Source organism: Penicillium robsamsonii (assembly GCF_028829455.1).
Source record: "Penicillium robsamsonii strain IBT 29466 chromosome Unknown utg000003l_segment0_segment0, whole genome shotgun sequence".
NCBI lineage: Eukaryota > Fungi > Ascomycota > Eurotiomycetes > Eurotiales > Aspergillaceae > Penicillium > Penicillium robsamsonii.
Window position 1 is genome coordinate 2,592,417 of NW_026643221.1, and position 22,850 is coordinate 2,615,266.

At 49.4% G+C, this 22,850-nt stretch overlaps 11 protein-coding genes across 11 annotated transcripts; 6 read left to right on the forward strand and 5 right to left on the reverse strand.

Annotated features, from left to right (window-relative positions):
* Nucleotides 1-1,791: 1,791 nt before the first annotated feature.
* N7447_005700 (DJ-1/PfpI family protein) lies at nt 1,792-2,508 on the forward strand (the record flags this gene model as incomplete). Its single annotated transcript, XM_057229962.1, has 2 exons — nt 1,792-1,798; nt 1,853-2,508. 2 exons carry the CDS (start codon nt 1,792-1,794, stop codon nt 2,506-2,508), a joined length of 663 nt encoding a protein of 220 aa, XP_057085052.1.
* A 585-nt stretch (nt 2,509-3,093) lies between these two features.
* Nucleotides 3,094-3,973, forward strand: psf3 (DNA replication protein PSF3; the record flags this gene model as incomplete). Its single annotated transcript, XM_057229963.1, has 6 exons — nt 3,094-3,135; nt 3,208-3,276; nt 3,335-3,393; nt 3,480-3,669; nt 3,735-3,843; nt 3,906-3,973. The coding sequence occupies 6 exons, from the start codon at nt 3,094-3,096 to the stop codon at nt 3,971-3,973; spliced, it is 537 nt and encodes a 178-aa protein (XP_057085053.1).
* A 1,070-nt stretch (nt 3,974-5,043) lies between these two features.
* On the forward strand, nt 5,044-8,160 carry N7447_005702 (uncharacterized protein; the record flags this gene model as incomplete). Its single annotated transcript, XM_057229964.1, has 4 exons — nt 5,044-5,182; nt 5,269-5,418; nt 5,486-5,739; nt 5,803-8,160. 4 exons carry the CDS (start codon nt 5,044-5,046, stop codon nt 8,158-8,160), a joined length of 2,901 nt encoding a protein of 966 aa, XP_057085054.1.
* A 582-nt stretch (nt 8,161-8,742) lies between these two features.
* On the reverse strand, nt 8,743-9,386 carry N7447_005703 (uncharacterized protein; the record flags this gene model as incomplete). Its single annotated transcript, XM_057229965.1, has 5 exons — nt 8,743-8,773; nt 8,830-8,909; nt 8,960-9,070; nt 9,137-9,209; nt 9,262-9,386. The coding sequence occupies 5 exons, from the start codon at nt 9,384-9,386 to the stop codon at nt 8,743-8,745; spliced, it is 420 nt and encodes a 139-aa protein (XP_057085055.1).
* A 533-nt stretch (nt 9,387-9,919) lies between these two features.
* N7447_005704 (uncharacterized protein) lies at nt 9,920-11,365 on the reverse strand (the record flags this gene model as incomplete). Its single annotated transcript, XM_057229966.1, has 1 exon — nt 9,920-11,365. The coding sequence occupies one exon, from the start codon at nt 11,363-11,365 to the stop codon at nt 9,920-9,922; it is 1,446 nt and encodes a 481-aa protein (XP_057085056.1).
* Nucleotides 11,366-11,636: 271 nt separating this feature from the next.
* On the reverse strand, nt 11,637-12,535 carry sod2 (superoxide dismutase sodB; the record flags this gene model as incomplete). Its single annotated transcript, XM_057229967.1, has 4 exons — nt 11,637-11,724; nt 11,776-11,843; nt 11,905-12,311; nt 12,412-12,535. The coding sequence occupies 4 exons, from the start codon at nt 12,533-12,535 to the stop codon at nt 11,637-11,639; spliced, it is 687 nt and encodes a 228-aa protein (XP_057085057.1).
* A 300-nt stretch (nt 12,536-12,835) lies between these two features.
* N7447_005706 (putative G-patch domain protein (TFIP11)) lies at nt 12,836-15,151 on the forward strand (the record flags this gene model as incomplete). The annotated part of the gene is made up of 1 exon (XM_057229968.1): nt 12,836-15,151. One exon carries the CDS (start codon nt 12,836-12,838, stop codon nt 15,149-15,151), a length of 2,316 nt encoding a protein of 771 aa, XP_057085058.1.
* Nucleotides 15,152-16,336: 1,185 nt separating this feature from the next.
* N7447_005707 (VIT1/CCC1 transporter family protein) lies at nt 16,337-17,380 on the forward strand (the record flags this gene model as incomplete). Its single annotated transcript, XM_057229969.1, has 3 exons — nt 16,337-16,400; nt 16,463-16,814; nt 16,867-17,380. The coding sequence occupies 3 exons, from the start codon at nt 16,337-16,339 to the stop codon at nt 17,378-17,380; spliced, it is 930 nt and encodes a 309-aa protein (XP_057085059.1).
* Nucleotides 17,381-17,665: 285 nt separating this feature from the next.
* On the reverse strand, nt 17,666-18,253 carry N7447_005708 (DUF4202 domain-containing protein; the record flags this gene model as incomplete). The annotated part of the gene is made up of 1 exon (XM_057229970.1): nt 17,666-18,253. One exon carries the CDS (start codon nt 18,251-18,253, stop codon nt 17,666-17,668), a length of 588 nt encoding a protein of 195 aa, XP_057085060.1.
* A 499-nt stretch (nt 18,254-18,752) lies between these two features.
* N7447_005709 (Major facilitator superfamily domain general substrate transporter) lies at nt 18,753-20,416 on the reverse strand (the record flags this gene model as incomplete). Its single annotated transcript, XM_057229971.1, has 4 exons — nt 18,753-19,402; nt 19,485-19,751; nt 19,811-20,194; nt 20,260-20,416. 4 exons carry the CDS (start codon nt 20,414-20,416, stop codon nt 18,753-18,755), a joined length of 1,458 nt encoding a protein of 485 aa, XP_057085061.1.
* A 1,220-nt stretch (nt 20,417-21,636) lies between these two features.
* N7447_005710 (Cation efflux protein) lies at nt 21,637-22,701 on the forward strand (the record flags this gene model as incomplete). The annotated part of the gene is made up of 2 exons (XM_057229972.1): nt 21,637-21,643; nt 22,307-22,701. 2 exons carry the CDS (start codon nt 21,637-21,639, stop codon nt 22,699-22,701), a joined length of 402 nt encoding a protein of 133 aa, XP_057085062.1.
* Between the last annotated feature and the right edge of the window lie 149 nt (nt 22,702-22,850).

The following is a 22,850-nucleotide window of genomic DNA, read 5'->3' on the forward strand; positions in this document are numbered from 1 at the left end:
ATTTGAAGGGACTCGGAAATAGCCGGGATACCAGACAAAGAAAGTCAGAAGGGATGGAAAGGAGGGAAACTTGAGAGGCCGGCTAATTTTGGATTGTCGTACAATAATTTGAATAACCCTATGCCAAATAAAATGATAATGCTTATGCTAATAATAACGATGTAATTTCCTTCTAAGCCCAAATCAAGGAATTAAAGGCACTAAGCCATTTTAAGGGGGCCTTTGCGTTCATGTCTCGGTCCGTTTTGCACCCTAGCCCTGCTATTTTGACTCTCCACTCTGTTCTAGAGGTCTTGGCATTTTGATATATCTATAAAAGGAGTATTCTGTCTCAGGGAATAATATAAGGGCTTGAGCAAACTTTCTTAGAATATACTAACAGCACCCTCGGTATTTCGTCGGTGTCTCGTTGCCTATCTGTAGGTTTCCCAGTAACATGCATAAAAATACCCAAATAGGCAATACCGAGGTGTCCGCGTCTAAGCTGAACTGCATGACAACCCCGGTCCAATCAGGTCATCAACAGATATCGTAGTCTCAACTGTTTGTTCCATTGGATTGCTTTGTTTTGCTAGGATCTGACTAATAAAAATATATTGCCTAGGTGGTGCTCGAGGTTCGAGATGGTCGCGTGACCTGACCTATGTAGATAGTCGATACCATACCCTCATCTCACACTCATCGGTATCTACTGGACAACTCATGTACTGCCGCTTATTTTTCTTGGATAAATCGATTTCGGAGAATGCATTCCGGGACCATATCTCAATGGCCGCCAGCGCAGAGTTCCTGTTCTTCTCTTGGAAATCACGACCGGGCGATTTATATTCAAGTCTCAGCGTTTCTATCTGCATATAGATAATCTTTGCGTGCATACCACTTTGCGAACAACTTTTGCGGACCACTTGGCACCGCAACCCTCGGCTTGTGCTTCTCATGGAGGTGCCATTTGACAAACTGGTGAGGAGCCCAAACTCTGGTCCACTCGTTTTTCCTGAAATTCAACGAGATAATCTACTGCCTGCCTGAACCAAATATTGAAAAAAAGCCACATCATTATCCTCGATCGAGAGTGATTATCATGGGATCCTGGGAGAGGATATTGGAGCTGCCCTAGCCAATTTCCATGACATCCTTCAGGTGGCACGTTGCGGGCTTGGATGACTTTTTTGGATTTGAAATAACGGGCTCCGTTGGTCATTTATGGGTACTCATACAGCAACATAAAGCCAAGAGACCGGTGACGGCCATTTTGGAAGAAGTGAGGAGCTGGGGTGGCCAAGATCTAAGTAGGTTTTGAGGTAATATCTGGTGCTGTGCTCATTGGTCGGACTGCAATAACAGGCAGCTAGCTATAGGTAGTCCGGGCTTATCCTACCTACAATATAGTCCCTGACTATGTACCCCCTAGTACCTCGAAATTCGGTGGATTTCCGCTGCGGGCCAGTTATGATTCAGGCGATCACCGTTCCCCGGGGAAATAAGGTTATTTTGACCTGCCGTCACCCGCGTCAGATTTGCCTATATCAAACAAAGGACAGACACTTTTTCAACTGGAGTTCCTAGTGTTTTTCTTGCTGTCAAATGAGGCCTTCGCAAGTTCCCATTTTCCAAACACGGAACCATTCCCGCTTACGCATTAATCTGCTCAAAACCAACGCAAGGCTGTGGCTTGGCCATTCCACCTAGTGTATATAAAGACCAGACCACCCGTTCTAACGCGAATTGTGATAGAGAAATTACGCCTCCAGCGACAGATAGAAGGCCTTACACATTATTCCCATAAACGATATGTCTGGTATGACTCTCACTTCCAGCACATATTCCACATATTAACAGATTGAGTATTCAGAATCACGGGACAAATCCGCCCCTCTCCGCGTGGGCGTGGTGCTATTCCCCGGCTTTCAAGCCCTGGATGTATTCGGCCCAGTGGACTGCATCAATGTCCTCTCATGGAGCCACAACGTGACCTTGGCACTTATATCCTCAACCCTAGAGCCAGTGTCAACAAAGCCACCGGCATTAGCCATAGCCATAGGTCAAAGCGTGGTCCCAACCCACACCTTTAAGACGGTGCCTTGTTTGGATCTGCTTCTCGTCCCTGGTGGCCTTGGAACGCGCGGCTCAAGCCCAGCAATCGAAGAAGCGATCTCGTACATCCAAAATGTATATCCTGAACTGAAATATCTCGTCACGGTGTGTACTGGGTCGGGGCTTGCGGCGCGAGCTGGCGTTCTAAATGGGAAGCGTGCCACAACGAATAAGATGGCCTGGGCTGAGACTACGAGGTTGGCGGCGAATGTTAATTGGGTTCCTCGTGCAAGATGGGTCGTTGATGGTAATGTTTGGTCTTCTTCCGGGGTTAGCGCTGGGATTGATGTCACTCTTGCTTGGATTGAAGAGATCTATGGGAGCGAGGTGGCAAGGAAGATCTCGAATAGCACGGAGTATACTCGACATGAGGATCCTAGTCACGATCCGTTTGCTGAACTGCATGGCCTCTGAGTTGACCACTATCATCGTACCTACTTTCACGTTTTGTGTATTTATTTATATCCAGAGCATCTCTACTTTATTTGGAAATTTGATGGGAAAGGAAATTTAGACTATTGCGAATATATATATGAGCCAGATACATGAAGTCTACCTTTCCCAATGCCCCGAAGAAAGCCGCTTGTAAGCCATCGGCATGTTCATTTTATGGGCTTTGTTTGATCGTTCTGAGGGGCTTAGAAGAAGAAGTAAAAAAAAGTCAGTTGTGAAATAACAGGAGGCTCTCGTTTGTTACCAAGTCACAAAGTATCAAGCATATATCTCTAAAGACGACGATCTAGAAGTATCAGATTAACATGGGTAATCGAGCCATTTCTCCCAATCTGCCAGATCGTAGTGAATTTTTCATAGCCATTCGAGGCTAGAAAAAAGACGAAGATCCCCAAAGCTCATAACTTCCAGCAGTTGTGGTGGATGTCATCGGCTTCTCCACCCATTTCCCATTTCGCGAGTGGCACGTGACCGCGCGCCGTGGTCGACGCGCCTCAATCTCACAACTTTGCGATCAACAGAGCATGAATATTCCGACGTATCATAATGTCTTACTATGATATTGACTCCATCTTGACCGATGCACAGGTGAGTTGATTGACCACATACTCTCATAGTCAAGCTATAGAATTAAACAATTGCTAACATCGTTGAATCTAGAAACTGCCATGTACCTTTGAGCTCGAAGTACCCGGACTCGGTATTCTAGAGGGCAATGCGGGCGAAGATGTGAGTATATGCCCTACTCTTCACTTCCTGTCCATACAGCTCACTAACCTATGCACAGATCAAAGCTGGAACCCGGATCGATCTTCCACTATGGCTAGGTGAAATGCTCTCGATCGGGTAAGGTCCCACCCAGTTCAGCCTACACAAGAAAGACCAGGCATGGAATTTGCTATTTCCCTAACGTGTTACATGTGGTTGTATAGGGCACGTCTAGGAACGTCCCGTCTAGTCACGCTCGACATACCCGATGCGCTTTCGGAGCGGGTGATGAATGCACTGAAGGCAGATCCCCGCACGCTTGACTTGCGCGCTTTAGCACCACATTTCTACAACCTGAGCGAGCGGATTCTCGAACTCTTCGAGGAAGAAGAGATGGTTGATGTTCTCGGCGATGTAGGTGGCTCTGATTTCCGCGGCTGGTGAAGACAGTTCATTAGATGGGACTAACGAGCTGGTAGGCATTCAAGAAACGAGCGGCAGAAATTGCTGATCATGCACACAACTCGCGTGGTGCAGTCGGTGGCGGGGTTGATTTCCTTCGTGGACTGGATGAGACTGAGCGACAATGTAGGTTATGACCTGTTTCGGATAGGTGGAGGATGAGGTTACTAACAGATATGGTTCGATAGTGTTCCGTGCTGCTCATGATCGGGCCAAGGATATGCGGATCTGGTCTGGGGAGGCGAAACGCAAGTAATAGTTTGCAAGGCATTTCTAGTGGGCTCTGAGCTGCGCTCGCTCATGACAGTTATGTACTTTATGAATGTAATCCTTCCATCCGATAGGCTGTGACGTATAGACTGTTTATTTGTCCGTTATTTAGAACATGAGATACATATGTTGAATATATCAAACCTGACAGGTCTGAGACACAAGGCTCAGGTGGAGACATTTGAATCCAAACGTACATATCGAACTGTACGAAGTACATTCTTTTATTATACATTAAATCATACAATATAAATAGTAAATTCATATTACAATGCAAAGTACCCATGAACTTATAACTGACACAGTCAAAAAAGCCTATGAAATCAGAAACCCCGCCAAAATTAGATGGCCCCACGGCCTAGATCCGATTGGTGTGATCGTTAAGGAACAGAGCGACTAAGAACGAATTGATCGCCGTGCTAAGGAGCCTATTGAATCTAGCCTCGGGGGCTGGAAAAAAACATCTTTGGACATTTATGTTTCCATTCTTCGAGTCTTCCATTCCTTACCTCTCTCATGACAACTGTCCCTACGTAATACTACAATCTATAAACATCAACATCTACATAAGTGGGGCCTGCGACTATACCCTGTTTTACTTTTTTTGGTCTAAAGATCGACTCATCACAATCCGTTTGCGACATCACCCTCACTTCGTTTGACTTGCCCCAGTCCCGTCTCCCTTGAATCGTGGGACTGAAACTGGGACCGTATGCCTTGATTCGGGTCTATTGACTCTACAAACCTACCTTGCACTCCACAGGTTCGACCAACCAGCCTCTGATTGCCCCCTCCCAGCTGCGACACATCTGCATCCCTCGCATCGCGCCTGCTGGTTACCCTCCACCATCCAATCATCCAATACACTATCTGGCGTCTATCCAATCGACACCAATATCCCTGGATCTATCCATTAATCCTCCGATGCGGCCGGTGGATTGTGCAGGAAATTGTTACCGTGGTGTCCACTGATTGACCAGGATACTGCAGTGCTGCGTCCACATCGGGAATCTGGGGGCTTTACGGCACGTCAATTATGCACATTCGGTAAATATTATGCCTGCAGCCACTATGGAGGAGAAATCTAAAAGAAGGAGCTCGGCCGCTGGTCAGCCTGCTTCTTCGCACTCTCGAAGCCCCGCTCATCATCTTAACACTGCGCCAAAACGCGGTGTTTCTTCTAAAGGTCACTCTAGTACGTGATCTCTGAACTTGCACCTGCGTGTATTGAGTTTCAAAAACTCAGGGTTAAGAGATTAAAACTGACATTGTTTCTTCAAGGCTTATCAGAACGTCCTCAACACCCATCACTTTCCCGCGTCAGGGGCCGAACGAATATGTTTACTCCGCCTCGAATGAGTCCAGAGGCCTCGTGGCTGGGAGACCAGTCCCCTATCCACAAGGGCACAAGGACGACAAACCGTCTATCTGGTATGTCTTCCGGTTGCCAGTAACATTGGATGGCTTTGGAGCAAGTGACTGATTATTTGTGGCCCAGAAACCCCAGAACCGGCTACTCCTACATTAGTAAACCCTGCGTCGGCTCTCTTGCAGGGTTTACTGAAAGAAGAACGAGCACACCGAAGCTCCCGGGGAACAATATCAGAGGATTACAAAGAAAATGCCCCCCCAACCCCCGAGAACACTCGAGCCCAGGAGGATGTTGCGTCTGAAAAAGCACGCAAAGTGAGTGACGTCTTCTCTGCTGGTCAGAGAAAACCAAAAGAGATGGGCATGCGGGAAATGGACCAAGTAAGTTCAAGAGTAGAGGAACCTCATGTGCCCTAGCTGACTCGTCCAAAGTATGTTTCAAAGATGAACAAGCTCAATTTCGATTTGAAGCTCGAGGTCTTCCACCGTACGCAACAAATAGCTGTTTATGAAAAGAAGCTGGAACGGATGGCGGAGATGGAAGAACAACTAGCGCACATGGATGATTTGGTAGCGGAAGTGGAGGAGCTTCGAACCACCGAGAAAGACAACCAGATCCTACGTGAATCTAACGAGCAACTCCGCATCGACCTTGACAAGCGAGACCTTGCCGTTACTGAGGCCGTCGAGCTTATCTGTCAGTTGGAATCAAAACTTGACATGCTGGAGAACGGCGGCCGGGCCTCCAGGCTATCCATGTCACGCCCGATGACCGCCGATGGCTCCGCGGCCTTTGCACCGAAATCACGGGCCACGATTGAGATCCCGGAGAGAACATCTTCCAAGCGCAATTCAAGTGTCTTGAGCGTGGCTCAGCGTCAGACATCTTCTGAGCTACGCAAACTCTCGAAAGCACCCTCCTTCCTACGAGCGGATAACAAAAGTACTGCCACTCTGCGAAGCCTTTATACCCCCGGAGAAGAAACGCAGTCACGCTCTGCAAGGACTGAACTTTCAAAATCAGAGAGCTTCCACACAACCACCGAGATCATGGAGCCTGAGTCACCCAGACTGAGCGTCCTGAGTGAATGCAGTGAGCTGAATCCATTTGACACGCCTACGAGGTGGCAAGATTTTGATCAGCTCGAGATCCCTCTTCGGAGATCGTCCTCGGCCGCAGGCAGCGTGGATAGCTATGTCCCCCCCAGTGGGCGGGAAGAAAGCAAAGAAGACAAGGTTGATCGGTGGATGCAGACTCGCGAAGACGCAAACCAGACTATAATCACGAGACGCAGGAACCGAGCATCATCTGATGCTACCAAGGCCAGCATCCCCAGTTTTACAGCAGACTTGTACGCTCCCCAACCGCGTGGACGTGGACGACTGGATGCATCACTTTTCGACGGCATCAGGCTTCCTCCCACTCCTGACACCATGAGCACGGCATATGCTACCGGTGCAAACCGATCAAACCAGTCAAATGGGTCAAATGGGAGCATTACAGCCCGAAAGAGCCCACCGCCTGAGCAGGATCAGTTCTTCACTGGTAGGCGAGCTAATCGCCCACGTTCTGCGGAAGAGATGGCTAGTCACTACAGCTTCAATGACAGTGAGCTTTTCAACAGCATGCAAACCAATTGTAGTGATACTCCATGCCTGGGAGTCACAGCTGATGAGTCGCGCACTATCTTGCCCTCTTTCAACACTGTTTCCTCCAAAGCCAGCGAACTCCTCGGGCCTGGAAGCCCCAATAACCCTGCCATTGAGACCTTTGGAGATCTGTACCACGCAAATGCCAACGAAGCATCAACTCCAACAATCAAACGTGTCCGTAGCCCAAACAAGGCTATGACCCCGTCGGCGCGCACCAGTGACTGTGACTCTTTACCACCGCTCACACCTCAAGACTGGGTTGCCGCCGCAAAGCAGAGCCCACGGTCTCGCAAGCCAAAGACGTGTGAGACCCACCACGAAATTCAACAGACAGAGCTATCACCCCCCAATGTCGCCAGTCCAGCTACCTTCGATGACGACAGCAGCGTCGCTTCGGAGCCAAGCGAGCCTGAGGTCCCTGGTATCCCCACCCTTGACATGACCACTCTGGATATCCTGGAGCAACCTCTCGACCTTGCCCAGTCAGAGCCCAAATCCGAAGCCAACCCCGAGACCCGTCGACGCCTCAGCTTCATCCCCCCATTCTTCAACCGCTCAGCCAACAACACTCGTCGTTTACAAGGCTCGCCAATTCCAAATGACTTCGAAGATGACGATGAAGACGGTGCCCCATCCCCAGTAATCCCAAAAACCAGAACAATGGGCGGCGCCTCTCGAAGACCCATGTCCCAAATAATCACCGGCCCAACCGACTTATACTTCTCCAATCCCACAATCCACAATGAGGAACCGCTCTCTGGCTTCAGACCGCGAGGACTCCCGCAATCCTTGACAATGTCAAGACTTGCCGACCACGCCGGCTCCGCAACAGTCTCAGGACGCCCCTCCACATCCCATGGCGTAGAGCACAAACGGCGCAGCTCACTGGGTATCTTCAGCTGGATCAAGGGTAAACGCTCTGATTCTGTGGTTGTCTCAGGGACGGAGAAGTTCATTGAACCTGCACCGAAGGAGAACCGCGTTTCCTCGCGTCTAGCCTATGAAACTACTCATGGGCTGGGAATCCCCCGTGCTGAAACGCCGGACTCCATGGAGGCTCATGTCAGACCCCACTCTGAGATGGCTGTTCAGTCTGATGATCATTCGAAACGGCCTCGGTATATGGGCCGTCGTGCTCGCAGAGCCTGAGCTTAGAGGCTGTTATCCTCATTCTTTGTTTTCCTACTTCATCTTTCTTTGTCTGTATCATCCATCTTTTCCCTTTTGTACTCTATGATACCCAGCCTTGTATACACAATAGCATGGCTACATTGTTTCTTCCTCTTTCTCTCTCTTACTGTTCACTTCCCAGCAACATTTGAATGGCCTTTGTGTGATATGAGCTCTTTTTATTCGGTTTTCTGTTTGTCTGTTCTTCATGTATGCGAATCACGACTCTAGGCTTCTGCACTTTGAAGAGTGATTCACAATTCAATTCATGATGTTGATCCTGCTAGCATGGTTAACTCTAACTATATTCACATAGTCTGAAATGCTATGTTACTGAAATGTCATTGTGCACTTTTAAGCGGCCGACTAATCTTGTAATGACTTACCCAAAATGACTACTGTCTTAAAGGTATCCCAATATATGCATTAGTGTGTTATCGTGCGAGGCAGCCAGTCCATACTAATGCAATGGCCACAACATGTCCTCCCTCCTTCACCCCATATGTTCGGTATGTCGTTATGTCTTGAATGGCTTCACTGACTCGGTAATTAAAGCTGAGTCTACGGCGCACCCAAGTGGTCCTTCCCATCACTGTGAAGGTAGATCACTTAGAAGGTGAAGAATTTCGAGCCCTGCTGTCAACTTACGCGGGGCGAGGTACATCTCTCCGGTTCCCTATCACCCCAGCCGCGACGACAAGAGTGCCAAACCGTTCAGAGTACCCCTCCTAGTAGAATTGAGCAGGTCTTCAATCAATCAGGGATATTAAGATCTTACGATGTGCGTTTTGGTGATGTGACGGCGGAGGTTCGAGGCCATGAGTCTTGATCTTCCGGCCTTGTTGAACTCATCACAGAAGGGACATCTGTATGCGCAGGGGGCGATTGTCTAGAAACGATGCAAAACGTGCATTAGCCCCGAGCTCAGGGAAGGTTATCGGCTTGGAATACGCACGAGCTCAGCATGTTCGGTGGGCCACTGCCACTCGTCGTGGGTTAGGCAGTCACAAAGAAATTTGCCCGGTTCTCTGACATACATTCGTCAGCTAGGATTAGTGGTGAAGGGACCTCGAGACTTACGCCCAGACCTGGGGGTGGTAGGGACCATATGCCCTCCAGTGGCTGCCCTGGGACACGGGACCAGTGTTAATGTTAATGTTGATGCCCGGCGTGCTTCCAGCGCTGGAACTTTGGGAAGTGGACATCGCGACGGATATTACCGGCGTGAGCTGATTAAGTTGTGTTGATGTAGTGGTAGAAGTAGACCGGGAGAGGAAGTGGAAAATTTAGAGAGGATATGTCGCAATCACTGGAAGAGACGAAGAGACGAAGAGACAGGCAGCAGGTGTCAATAGATGTGTAGTGCTAGTGCCGAGTTGGGACAAAAGAGATGGGGATAATGTGACTTGGTAGTAAAGACGAGTGCCAATGAAGCAATTCTTGGGGCGGAAGAGGCAGTCTAGAGTCCTCACAAAGACAAAGATGAAGTCCTGACTTGACAGTTGATATCGATGCCTGGGATATGTTAGTTCTAGACAGGCCGCTTGAGGCAAAAGCAAAGGTTGCAATATCAAAAGTAATATCAAATTTAAATTCAACTGACTCCAAACTCCAAGTCTTCCAGTCCATTTTGTTCCCAACTCCAGTCTCTTTTCACCTTCCAAGACGCCCAGGTATGATAAATATCAAAAAAAGCCCAAAGAAAGCCCTCTCCAGCCAATAAACCCCAACTCAAAGCCTAATACCACTGATTCCCCGCCTCCCCAAGCTTCTGCTTCTTCGGATTCAGCGAAATAACCCGCTGCCCAGGAAGCGTATCCGCTGTAAAAGCCGCCTCAAAGATACTGGCAATCCCACGCTTAGAATAATGCTCAAAAGAATCGTAATCATCATTCTTCCCATCAATAGCCCCCCACTCAATCCCACCAGGCGTAGTGCCATCACCAAGATCACTCCACCGCGTAACAACGATGCACTGCTTGAACCTGCGATCTACTAGGTTCTCACTCAGCTTAACCTCAATCAAATACTCAGTCGGACACTCGGGACACCTCCGCATCGGCCGACAAAACCCACACAGTGTCGTCAGCGCATTCGGATCAAACACCTGCCCAGCAATCTTGTCCTTCACACGGTGCTCGAGCCCCTGCAACCCACCAGTACTCCGCGGCCGCGGGATATGCTCCAGCGCACACTTGCACACCGGCATCAGCTCGCCGTCACGCCAGTGCGCGCACGCGCTAAAGTACGGCCAGTAGTCTTCGCGTGAGTACAGGAGCATGCGCTGCGCGGACGGCGTGAGACCTGGGTCCGCGAATGTCTGACTAGTGACGCGCATTAGAAGATGGCCTGCGTTAACGTAGAAGCGTGATGTGTGTGACCAGTCATCGCGCTGCCAGCGTCGGCCAAGCGCCTCTGCGGCCAGGCCGTAGCTGGGGCCGAAGCGGCTGGCGCGCATGACCAATTGCACGAATGTGAAGGGGAGGATGCGGCCGTGGGTTATGCGGTGGCGGGGTGGAGGTTTCAGGGCGTTTGTTGAGTTTGGGCAGTTGAAGAGCGGGTTTAGGACGTGGCTTGGGCGGATGCGTTCTTTTCCTTCCTGTGTGCGTCTGTGATATTTTACGCAGGGGAAGCAGAGGAGGTGGTGTGGGAGGGAGATGTCCAGGCCGGAGAGGAAGTTGACTTTATGGGTGTGGTTGTCTGGGTGGTCTAGAGCCTTGAAGTTTCTTGGGCCGTCTAGTCTTCGGTATAATGTGATGCTGGCGAATGCTAGGCTGGCTGCTTCGGCGGGATTAAGGTATCCTGCTATCTCTGCCCATAGCTTTGGTGAGAGACTTGCTATATCTCCCTCGCCTGGGGGTCGATCTTCATTGTGGTCGTAGGTTGGAGCGCTGATCTCGTTGACGTCGAGTGCGCCTATTGTATGGATGATCTCTGTGTAATCCGTTCGCTCACCCAATTGTGAGTCCACATGTGCGTGCAATTCCTGGTATTTGAGTCTATGGGCGTGCAATGGAGCCAGCTCTGGCACAGGAGGGGCTTCTTCGACACTGGGGCGCGCGGCCAGCCGCAGGTCTGGGGTCGATCTGCCCTTGCGGAGGGTTTGGCGGGATTTCTTGGGACGCAATGCGTTGGACAAGAAGGCTTTGAAGCCATGCTTCTGACCAGGACTTTCTGCCGACATCACGGAGTTGCCAATGAATGTAAGTGTTCGAGGCCCAGATGGAGAATATCAGGGTCTTTTGTTTCGGATGCTTGCGGTGATCTTCCGCATTACGCGGTCCGCCCGGCCCGGTCTATACCGCATTGGTCGACATTTGACAGCAACAGGAAATAGCTAAATAGGAATGTTTATCACCAAATAGTTGATAGTATTGAAAAGAAATACATGCTACAATACAGGGGTAACTAAGCGCAAGACATCGTAGCAGCATTTACAAATAAAATGGGATAATTTAAGCGAAGCGCTTCTCAACTGTCTTCCAGTTGATGACATCCCAGATGGCGGAGAAGTACTCAACCTTGCGGTTCTGGTATTGGAGGCTAGAGATATAATTAGCATAGGCAATCGATCATCGAAACCGGAATTCTTACTAGTAAGCGTGCTCCCAAGCGTCAATACCAAGCAGAGGCTCGAACTGGCCGACGACAGGGTCCTGGTTCTGATAAGGAGTTAGTAACTAGAACTGTTCATATCAAATTTAATCGTCAATCATAGCTTACGGCATAGGTGCGGATGCTGATTTGTCCAGTCTGCTTGTCCTTCACAAGCCAAGCCCAGCCACTGCCCTGGATGCTGGCAAGAGCAGTGTTCATCTTGGACTGGAACTCGCCGATGCCACCGTAGGTGGTGTCAATGGCCTTGGACAGAGCACCCGATGGGGGCTCACCGCCACCGGCACTCTTGGGGGCGAGGTTCTCCCAGAAGAGAGAGTGGTTGAGGTGGCCACCACCGTGGAAGTTGACAGCGGGCTTGAGAGCGATCTGGGCAGCGATGTTGCCTGTAGCCTGGGCCTCCTGCAGCTGCTCCATGGTGTTGTTGTAGCTGGTCACATAGGTGTTGTGGTGGTTCTTGTGGTGAATCTCCATGATCTTGCCGGAAATGGAGGGCTCAAGGGCGCCATAATCGTCTTGTTTTACACATTAGTATAAGAATTTTAACATAAATAGATAGACTAGATAGATATGGCTCCTCTAGAGCTCCAGTATGTACTGAAATACTCAACTTACAGGAAAGGTCGGGGAGGGTGGCTTTGCCGCGGGCAAAGGTCAAGCCCGCAGCTCCGGCCTTGGAGGTAGCCGAAGCTCCCGAGCGAAGGGCAACACGGGCCGAGTTGTTAAGAAGAGCAGCCATTGTGAGGATGTGTGTTGGAAGTGAATGTATGGTGAAAGTAATAAAGAGGGCGTCAATTGTAAGAGACAAATGATTTCAAAGAAAAAAGTTGAGGCGGAGCTATGAAGTAACCGACTCTAACGTCATCTTGTTTTCGTCGGCCCGGAGCTCGGTTGTTCCGTTCCGAATCCCCACGTGAATTTCATGAGCTCTCCACTGCGACTCATTCTGTCATGACACTAGTTGCGTACTTTTACCCTCTTGCTGAAAACAGAGGGGACAGTCCATTTGGTCACAATCTGCCCATGAACCCCTGAAAAGATGGAGTCGCCTTCCTTTTCTGGCCAGAAGCGCAAAGTCGCTGACATGAACTCTGATGAAGAAAACACGCACCCGACCACGAGCTTTCAGGGATTCACCAGAGCTGCCTCTCGCTCCGTGACGCCTCCGACTATGGGTGGGCTCGGTAGTGGAGCTAGCAATATCCGGAACACCATGGCCAACTCTCGGGGAGGATCGTCACGAGGTGGGAAAGGCATGGGAGGTGGTGGAAGAGGGGGAGCCAACAGTTTTGCCGCGCGCATGATGGCAAAGATGGGCTACAAGGAAGGACAAGGTCTTGGAACTACTGGCCAGGGTATCGTCAACCCGATTGAAGTACAGGCGCGCCCCCAGGGCGCAGGCTTGGGCGCAGTGAGTGAAAAGTCGAAAAAGACCCGCGAAGAAGAGCGACGAGCAGCTGCACAGAAGGGCGAGATTCTCGAAGACAGCTCCGAGGATGAACGACAGCGGCGGCGAAAGAAGAAGGAGGAGCGCAAGTCACAAAGTCGGAGCGGCACAGGTACACCGATCCAGCGTGCCAAGCCCAAATTCCGCACAGCGCGCGAAATTGAGGATGATATGGAAGGACTGGAAGTTCCCAATGTTCTCAAATCCCTCGTCGATGCCACCGGAAAAGAGCAGCGCGTTCTCACTTCAACTGCAGGTCTGATGTCGACGCAGCAATTCGTCAGTCAAGAGGAAGGAGAAGCGTTAAAGATTGCCCAGCGGGCCCGGAACGACCTGGAGGCATTTGCAGATGAATGGAAGGGATTAAAAGAGAGAAAAATTTTCATCGAACTCGAAGAAGCTCAGGTCGTGGACGAATTGGATGCATATCAATCCCGGGTCAATCATCTCACAGGCCTAATCGCTGCAGTGGAAGAACTAGATATCTTCGAACACGACGAAAGCATCACGACCAAATTTGATGAGATGACGAACAAGCTTGAAGATATTGAATCCAAATATCGAGATTCTATTGATGAGCACCGACTCCCGGAGACCGCAGTCGCTGCTCTACATCCGTTATTCCGCCAAGCCATGGATGAATGGGATCCTCTTCAAGATCCCACGTTTCTCGTGTCCAATCTCACCCGTCTTCAGCCTCTTCTGTCTCGCACGAACGAGCTAGAAGAGCCCCGGAAACGGGCATCCACCTCACCTTACGAAACGATGATCTATACCCTCTGGCTCCCACGAGTGCGCTCAGCACTCCTGAATGATTGGGACGTTTACGACCCCTCCAAGGCAACCGCGCTGGTCGCGGCCTGGAAGGCGATTGTACCGCCATTTGTATATGCAAACGTTCTCGACCAATTGGTCGTTCCCAAGCTGGGCCTTGCCCTCAAGAACTGGAAACCTCGAACTAGCCGACGACACGTCGGCTCTGAACAAGATGGAAAGTTCCCCTGGTGGCTTTTCACCTGGCTTCAATACTTGGATGAACGACACACCAACCCGAAACAGCCCACTGGACTCATGTCTGACGCGAAGAGAAAGTTCCGCTCGGTACTCGACACTTGTAGTCTGCGCAAGGGTCTGGTCGATCGCGTTGAGATCTGGCGGGATGCCCTAGGGTCCGAATTTGATGTATGCCTACGCAACCACCTGCTGCCACGACTTGCGCGCCATCTTCGTGAGGACTTCACTGTGAACCCGCAAAATCAAGATCTCACAGCACTCAAGGATGTCTTATGCTGGAAGTCTTTCTTCCAGCCTAATGTCATGGGACTATTACTAGTTTCTGATTTCTTCCCCAAGTGGCACGAGATTCTCTACATTTGGCTCACGAACGACCCTAACTACGAGGAGGTCGGAGCTTGGTTCTCTTGGTGGAGCACTCAGATCCCGGCGGAGGTTAACGAGCTTGCCATTGTCGATGACGAATGGAACAAGGGCTTGAAAACCATGGACCTTGCCTTACAGCTGGGTGACCGTGCCGCCGCCGAACTCCCACGTCCAACTACGGCACGGACGCTTCCTACCCGGGAAGACAAGGTGGCAGCTGCTGCAGCTGCTGCCGCTGCGGCTACTCCCGAACCCCGGGTTAGGGCACCCGTCGTGGAAGAAGTTGCATTCAAGGACATCCTGGAGGGCTGGTGTTTGGAGCAGGGACTTATTATGCTACCCTTGCGCGAGGCTCATCCACAAAACGGTCAACCCCTGTTCCGTATTACGGCTAGTGCCACGGGCAAGGGTGGAGTCGTGGCCTTTATTCAAGGGGATGTGGTGTGGGTGCAAAATAAGAAGTCGAAGGAAATCTGGGAGCCAATGGGATTGGAGGACCAGCTAGTAGAGCGTGCGGAGGGCCGATAAGTAATGCTCGGTCAGTGTTGTGTATGAAGTGGAATGATATGGAAGATGAATAAAAATGTATCTATTTATGATATCCAACCTTTTGCCATGCCTTATAGTACATGATGTAGAGCCCACCCGGGTATATGACTCAAGCCGTATACTTTTTTTTATCCATCTCCGATGCAACCAGGCGTTCAAGTAGGACTGAACCGTCTAGATATTATCGCCCGATGTCTTACATGAGTAGGACCAGGTTGGCTACGCTTTGTTTCCATTGTCTTTAAATTTGTGCTGGTGCAACCTATATCGCACATACCCAAGCAATTCGCAGACTGTGCAAGGGTATTTAACTGAGTTGTCAGGTGGTGCGGAGTAGATACGTCTAAGTCCGTCCACTATACTTCCCAAAGGCGTAACTCCGACCGGGGTTTAAACTCTTGGCCTATTCATTACTTTCGGATAATTGTCGAAGATACCAAATTCCATGGAGTGCCCGAGATCGGAATAAAGCCGAAACCCCGTTTAATGCTGTCCATGGAGTACTCCCTATCATGACAATTGGAGTAGGTGATGGGAATATCAAAAGGCGATCATTCCGATAGCATAAATCCCAGCCAGTCAAAAGTGTGATGATAGTGGATCCGATCTTTGACCCACTAGAATGCGGATCTCCGCATGCAGCCAATCACATCACATCCAAAGGTCATCACAGCATACTTCACCAATCGTAGCGATTTGATTTAAAGTGACTTGCCATGTTCCCTGGACAAAGCTCAATGCCTAACTCCTTTGACTGTCGAAGCTGACATATGGGAGTCCTGTGATTGGTCCCAGACCCCCTCCTTGGCGAATAGACCTCCATTATTTCCTGTTTGACCTGCATAAACTGTGGGCTTTTCACGGTTTTTTTTTTCTATGCGTCTGAATTGCTGGATTGGCGAGAGTCCGTGGGACTATGTTAAAAGGGGTGAGACGTGGCCGTAGTAATTTCTTTTTTCCTCTCCATTCGTTTCATAGTTTTTTTGATATCCAAGACAACCCGTTCCGGATTATTCTACTGGATCAGATAAAGTGCAACTATTTTCCAGTTTGGCTTCCTTCATCGCGTCTGCCTCCTGCCGGCTTGTAATTGCCTGAACTTCTGCTATACTTATCTTGGAGATATCCCAAAGCATATCTTGGTAGCAGTTTTTTTGGATCAGCATGGCATTCCTCTTCATCAAGCAGAAGCTCTTCCCTACAAGGGAATCAGACAAAATACACTCAGGTGAGTAGAGGAAAGAGAATACGTACTCACAGAGGCATATACTGACGGCAATTCAACTCTAGGCAAGCGGCTTCTCGCCCGTATTGACGACGACGATACCATCCACGGAGACTCCGAACCAGACCTCGAGTCTCAAAGCGGCCGGTCCTACGACACCTTCGGACGGTGCAGCAGCCCCGATGAATCAACAACCTCAACCACCAGCAGCAGCAGCACCCGCGCGCGCATCAACCCACGTATCGTCTCAGATGCCATCCTTGGCCTCTCGGACGGGCTGACGGTTCCCTTCGCCCTGAGCGCGGGTCTATCCGCACTCGGAAACACAAAAGTAGTTGTGCTGGGTGGACTCGCCGAGCTGGCAGCCGGAGCCATCTCCATGGGACTTGGTGGATACGTCGGTGCAAAGAGTGAAGCGTAAGTTATCCACATCTGGCAATGAATCAGCATATGTACTAACAAACACCAGTGAATCCTATCAAACAACAGTCCGTGAAACACAAGAGTTAATCCAAACGGACTCGCAAGAGACTCGTGCCATGGTGCGCGAGACATTCTCTCCATACGGGCTCTCGGATTCGGCGGTTGCGGATATCACGCGTGATTTACATGCGTCCCAAGACCGCCTCCTCGAGTTCCTACTTGCTTTCCATCATCGAGAGATTGCGCCTGACTGTAACCAGGCGTGGATTTCGGCCACCACGCTCGCGCTGGGTTACTTTATTGGCGGATTTATCCCGCTTATTCCCTACTTCATTGTCTCGCAGGTTATGGTTGCACTGTACTGGAGTATTGGTGTTATGGCGATTACCTTGCTTGTGTTTGGCTATGTCAAGACCTGTGTTGTGCGCGGCTGGTCTGGCCGGGCCAATGTACTGGCTGGGATATGGGGCGGAGTGCAGATGTGCTGCGTTGGAGGTGTTGCTGCTGGTGCGGCGATTGGACTGGTCCAGTTTATTGATATGGGCAGTACTCGACCCTGATAGTGATGGTACTGATGATGTTCACGTTGCATTGAGCGTTCATGCATTGCAGCGGTCGGAGTAATTTGCTTTCTCTCTACTCCTACTGTTTTTCATTCTGGTTTGACTCGGGGTATGGGTCTCCCAGCGGGCGTTTGGGGGAGCTACAAATAGCTGTATTATACACATTTAACGAGGCATAATTCATTTCCCATTGACGACATCAAGTTACATGATTTGAAAAAAAAAGGCATTAGTACTGGTTACCTTAGATATATGGATATATATGTACATGAAACAAAAGAATCACCCACTCAACGCAACTCCAACCAACTTCTTCGCCTTATCCGACAACTGAATCTTCAAAGCCTCCTCCCTCCCCCGCTCCGACATCTTCCCCCAAGTCTTCCTCAAAATATCAACCATCTTCTCCTCATCTGCAAGCTCAGCCTCAAACTTATCAAACTGATCATCCAAAAAGACAAGACAGGCAACATCCTCTAGAGTCTGCGTATCAGGATCTCCCTGCTTAAGATCCGCCTTACGCACCAGCGCGCCAACCCTCGCCGCCTCCTCAGCCGAATACCCACTTTCAACGCAGATCTGCTCGACCAGTGCAGCCTGTCGCCTCTGCAGTCCCGCGCGCCACGAATGATATCCAATCTTCGTGGCGGGGTAGCTGTCCCGCGGCACTTCCCAGCGGCGCAGGTGTTGGGCGCGGATTGCAAGCTTCAGGAGTTCTGGTGCGGATGGATTTAGGGTTGCAAGGTAGCTGGTCATTTTTTGCGCGTAGTGCAGTTCGTATGGGATTGGGCCGGTGGGTGTTTGGGTTTGGCGGGGGTCGTCGGCGTGTGCTGCATCGATGCGCTCGAGTGCTGCTTCGTATTTGGTCATTTTTGGGATGTGGATGGTGTAAATAAGGTAGGTAGTTTATTCTGAGTGGTGTAATTCGGTGAGAGGAGTTTGGGTTGGTCAATTAGACTTGTTCGTGCTTGAACGCTGTCCAAGTTGATATGCCGTTTGGGATAAGATCAGGCGCTAGTTCCGATATAGCTTAGCGTGAGTAGCAATTGGTCGTTTCTAATTGGTGGGTAAAAATGTATACATTCCAACCTTGAAAGGTACAACTGAGCTCACATACCAAGGACCTTGCCTAATTATTATATCTGTTCTATTTAAAAAAAAAAACTTCCAATCTGAATTAAGATCACAAGACAATGGTGGATAATCTCTACATATCTATCTATAGGATTTGCTATTCCACATGAACTTTGAACAACAAAGATACCTAGATAACATCGGGGCCTGCTGGAATTAGCCTGCGAGGAACTGTTTCGGGACCGAGCACTGTCGTAATTACAACACGCAACAGCAACAAAAATTACAATCACATTCAGGAGGATGAGGTGCTGTCCTTGTTCTGGAACACGAGCAGCTCTTGCGAAACATCCGAGTTGTTCGACTCCACCTGGTAAGTCTTCTCCTTTTCAAAGATCCGTGCCACCTCCTCCAGAGATAGGCCTTTAGTCTCCGGGAAGAGGAAGTAGATCGTTCCCATGAAAATCACAAGACAGCCCAGATACACCGTGAAGTACTTCCAGCGGATTGCCGCCAAGGCCACCGGATTAATAAACTGGTTGAAAAAGCAAGCCATCGAATCGGTGGTCAATGTGATAGCAAGGCCCTTGGCGCGGAGTTGGAAGGGCAGGATTTCAGCTGGGTATGCAATGAACAAGGGCATATATGCCATGTCGTAGGCGCTGCAAAAGAGGAAAAGCATGGGAACCACAGCAATGCCAGCCTCTAGCACATGCATCTCCTGGAAAAGACCAGACATAGTGGTCGCGGCGGAGAGATAAATGAACATCAACATTGTCGCGATTAGCCAGAGCTTTCGTCGTCCGTACCGGTCTGCAGCCATTGCTCCGGCGACCGCGAATCCCAGGTTCCACACCTGCATGCTAATATTGATAGCAGCCTGGTGAGATGCGTTGTATATACCGACTGATTCCAGAATCGGCGCTAGATAATAAGAAACCACACCTAGAGAAACTTGGGTTAGAAATCGGAGTGGAAGAAAGGGGACTTTTTCTTTTTCTTTTTCTTTTTTTTTTGGTTTGCATACCATTTCCAGACCACTCTTGCATGAACCCCAGAATTACACAAATGGATAGGCGATGCATGTTGCTCCTGGTTTTGAAGAAAGTGCTCCAGCGGCGGCAGCTCTTATCGGATTCCGCGTTTATGCTCTTGCAAATCTGGTAGAATTCATCCTGAACCAGTTCATCGTTTTCATCTCCATTGGCGTGATATTTTGCCAGTATCGCCATTCCCTCCTCTTTCCTTCCGCGAGAGACGAGCCATCTTGGGCTCTCGGGAACAAAGCAAAGCCCTATCAATTGAAGGACCGGATAAAATACCTGCGTTAAGCAGGGAGTTTCCATGACCAACTCCCTATGACCGTGAGTCCAGCAAAACCAATAGCAGCTGATGTGATTGACCCGATGAACCAAAGTGCATTGTATAGACCCGTGAAAGCCTGTCGCTGGCGTGGATGTGTTGATTCGGTGATGAGCAATGGTGCAGCCGTTTGTGAGACCCCAACTCCCACTCCAGCTAGGACACGAGCACCGAAAAAGACCCAATTATTGTTTGTAGCGACTTGAATAATGGAGGCGATGATGACTAGTGCGGCTCCGATGAGAACGCAAATCCTCCGTCCCAAATTATCGGCGATGTAAGATCCGGGGATGAAGGAGCTAAAAGATCCAAGCGAGACAGCTGCGATAATCAGGCCTCTCTGATTTGTGTCAAGATCTCCCAAAAATTTCGAGACTGTTTTTTTTTTTCCGGGGAGGTTAGCCTTGTATTCCATATAGCATAGATGTATAGATGCCTACATTCGGGAAGCACCAGGAGTCCATTGATCATGCTAGCACAATATCCGGCGGTAGCCGATGCAGATAGCATAAGCCCGATCCCCAGGTTTAGTTTCCGCAGCCCTGGATCTTTCATCCAGCTGCTGTTGGTGTTGTTCTGTAAGACCTTGGAGGCCATGTTTGACGAAATGCAAAGAGAATGAATCTCGTGGAGAATTGTTCCGAGCCTTGAACTCCGAGCTGTCAAGCTCTTTTTATTTAAACACTAAAGATTAATTGGTAAAAAAAAACCTCCGAATGACAATCCGCTCTAGCATTCCTCACATTTATCCAGGACCCAAGCTGGCCGTGCGAGGTTACAGCTGTAGCTAAGGAGTAGGAATGAAGGGATTGAAGTCAAATGATCCGATCACCGGACAATTTTTCTCAGTTAGCTCTGATTCAAGAGCTTTGATATGACACGTTCGTCAACATGCCTGTTCAAAGATCGCGATTGGAAGATGAGCTCCCAAGGCCTTGGGAAGCTCGGATGCTTGAGGAATGCTCGTAGCTCTCATAGCTCCCTCCCCTCACCTTTGGCCACGGGGATCGTTTCCTGAGTTGCCCAAATCTAGCTTGGAATCGTAGCTATAGCCTCCGTATGGATTCCCTTGATTATTGAATTCGCCATAGATCGACTCGCCCTTATGCAGGGACGTTGTCTCTGGGGAAACGCTGTAAGGAAAAGCTCCTCCATAGGTCTTCTAAGGAACCTGATTTCCCATCCTTTCCTTCTTTTTTCTTGGATTTCATGAGTAAGCTCGGCTTACCTCCGTTTACTTTGCGTCACTTGATATTTGAAAAACTCCGATCAAGGAGAGTATTAAATTAGGAAGCTATAACGTGTGGAATGATATTACTGGGGTTCTGACGCGGACGACCTTTTGGCACCAATCGGAAACCCCATCGGTCTATCCCGGTGACTTACGGTTTCCCCCTTAGGGGTCGGAGTAGATTCGGAAAATAAACCTTGTTTAGATATGACGATAAATCCCGATAGATCTGAAGCCCGGGATGCCAAATACAGGATTGAAGTTTACCTGAATAATCTGGAATCACCAAAAGCGTAATTCATAAACATGAAATTATGAATTATGAACAGGATTTCGAACTGGAATCCCATGAGGTCAGTTTAGGGCTTTTTATTGGCTTAGTTGCTTCCGCTGAGCAAACTGCGTACCTTTGTACTTTTAATTGGACCTAGATGCCTTGGACATTGAATATCTTCGTTTGCCTAAAAGCGTACTACATATTTAGGTATGGTGTAAATTGGGGCTTAATGGGGTATATATTGTAGTAAATCTGTGGATATATATATATATATATATGGGGAGCAATCTATGAGATGTGCCCCACAATATGAAAAGTAAGTTGACAATTTCTCGTTTACACAAAGATTCACAAGCACTACAGATCCCTTACAGAGTAGTGGTTTGTTATTTCAGTGCTGGAACAAATTCAGACCCTGTGTTGTCGGAAACATTGGATCGCATATAAACCACTATGAGAACTCAACTCCTTGCGGGATTAGAAGCTCTGGTTTCCAGTTATCCACCGGAAGAATCCCCAGTAATTTCATATCCCAACTCGCACTATAACTCGTAAATCCATTAAGATAAGAGAAACTCCGCAAGTATTGTCATAATGCCAAGGCGCTGGAGATGTTCGAGACACCGGGCGTCTTGGCGTGAGCTTACTCCTAAACCTAAAGGTTCGGAAGATTTGTCTTATCTGATCTGCATCTTCAGCCCTACCTCTGTACCATCAAAATCCTACATTGAGCAATCTTGACCTACCTTGACCGATTTTGGCCTCGCACAAAATGACACTCCTCGATGACCCTCTATACCTCAAATAACACAAAACAACTATATCCTAACTAAAAAGGACTGGGTCCTATCTTTCAATGACGAAAAGGAAAAGCTCACCGGCTTCTAAAAAGAACAAAATGAAATGATCGAGGGATTCCTTACCGCTGGCGAGGAAGAGCGCCTCAAAGCCGAAGACGAAGCCTAAAAAGACGGCAAAGTAAAGCTCGCCGTGCGCGCCAGCTTCACAGTCAACTTCTTCCTCTTCGTAATCCAGCTCTACGCAGCCGTGAGCACCGGCTCTCTGGCCTTGTTCGCCACCGCAGCAGACACCATCATGGACCTCGTCTCGTCCATTGTTATGCTCGTCATGTCGCGCATGTCCTCACGCCCAAAGCCATACAAGTACCCCGTTGGACGGCGCCGCGTCGAAACAATGGGAGTGATCATGTTCTGTGCGTTGATGATCATCGTGGCGGCGGAGCTAATCATCGAGTCGGCCAAGGCGCCTGCAGTGGGCGAGACCGACTCGGAGCAGCTGCATATTGTGCCGCTGATCTGTGTTGGCGTTGCTATCTTCTCCAAGTTCGTTATGTTCTTGTGCTTCTATGGCTAGCGCCGGTACCCGGCTGTCCATGTCTTCTACATTGATCACCGCAATGATCTGGCTGTTAATTGGTTTGGGTTGATCATGTCGGTCGTGGGTGATCGATTTGTCTGGTATCTTGTTCTCGTGGGCGTCGACTGCGTTTGATAATACGTGGT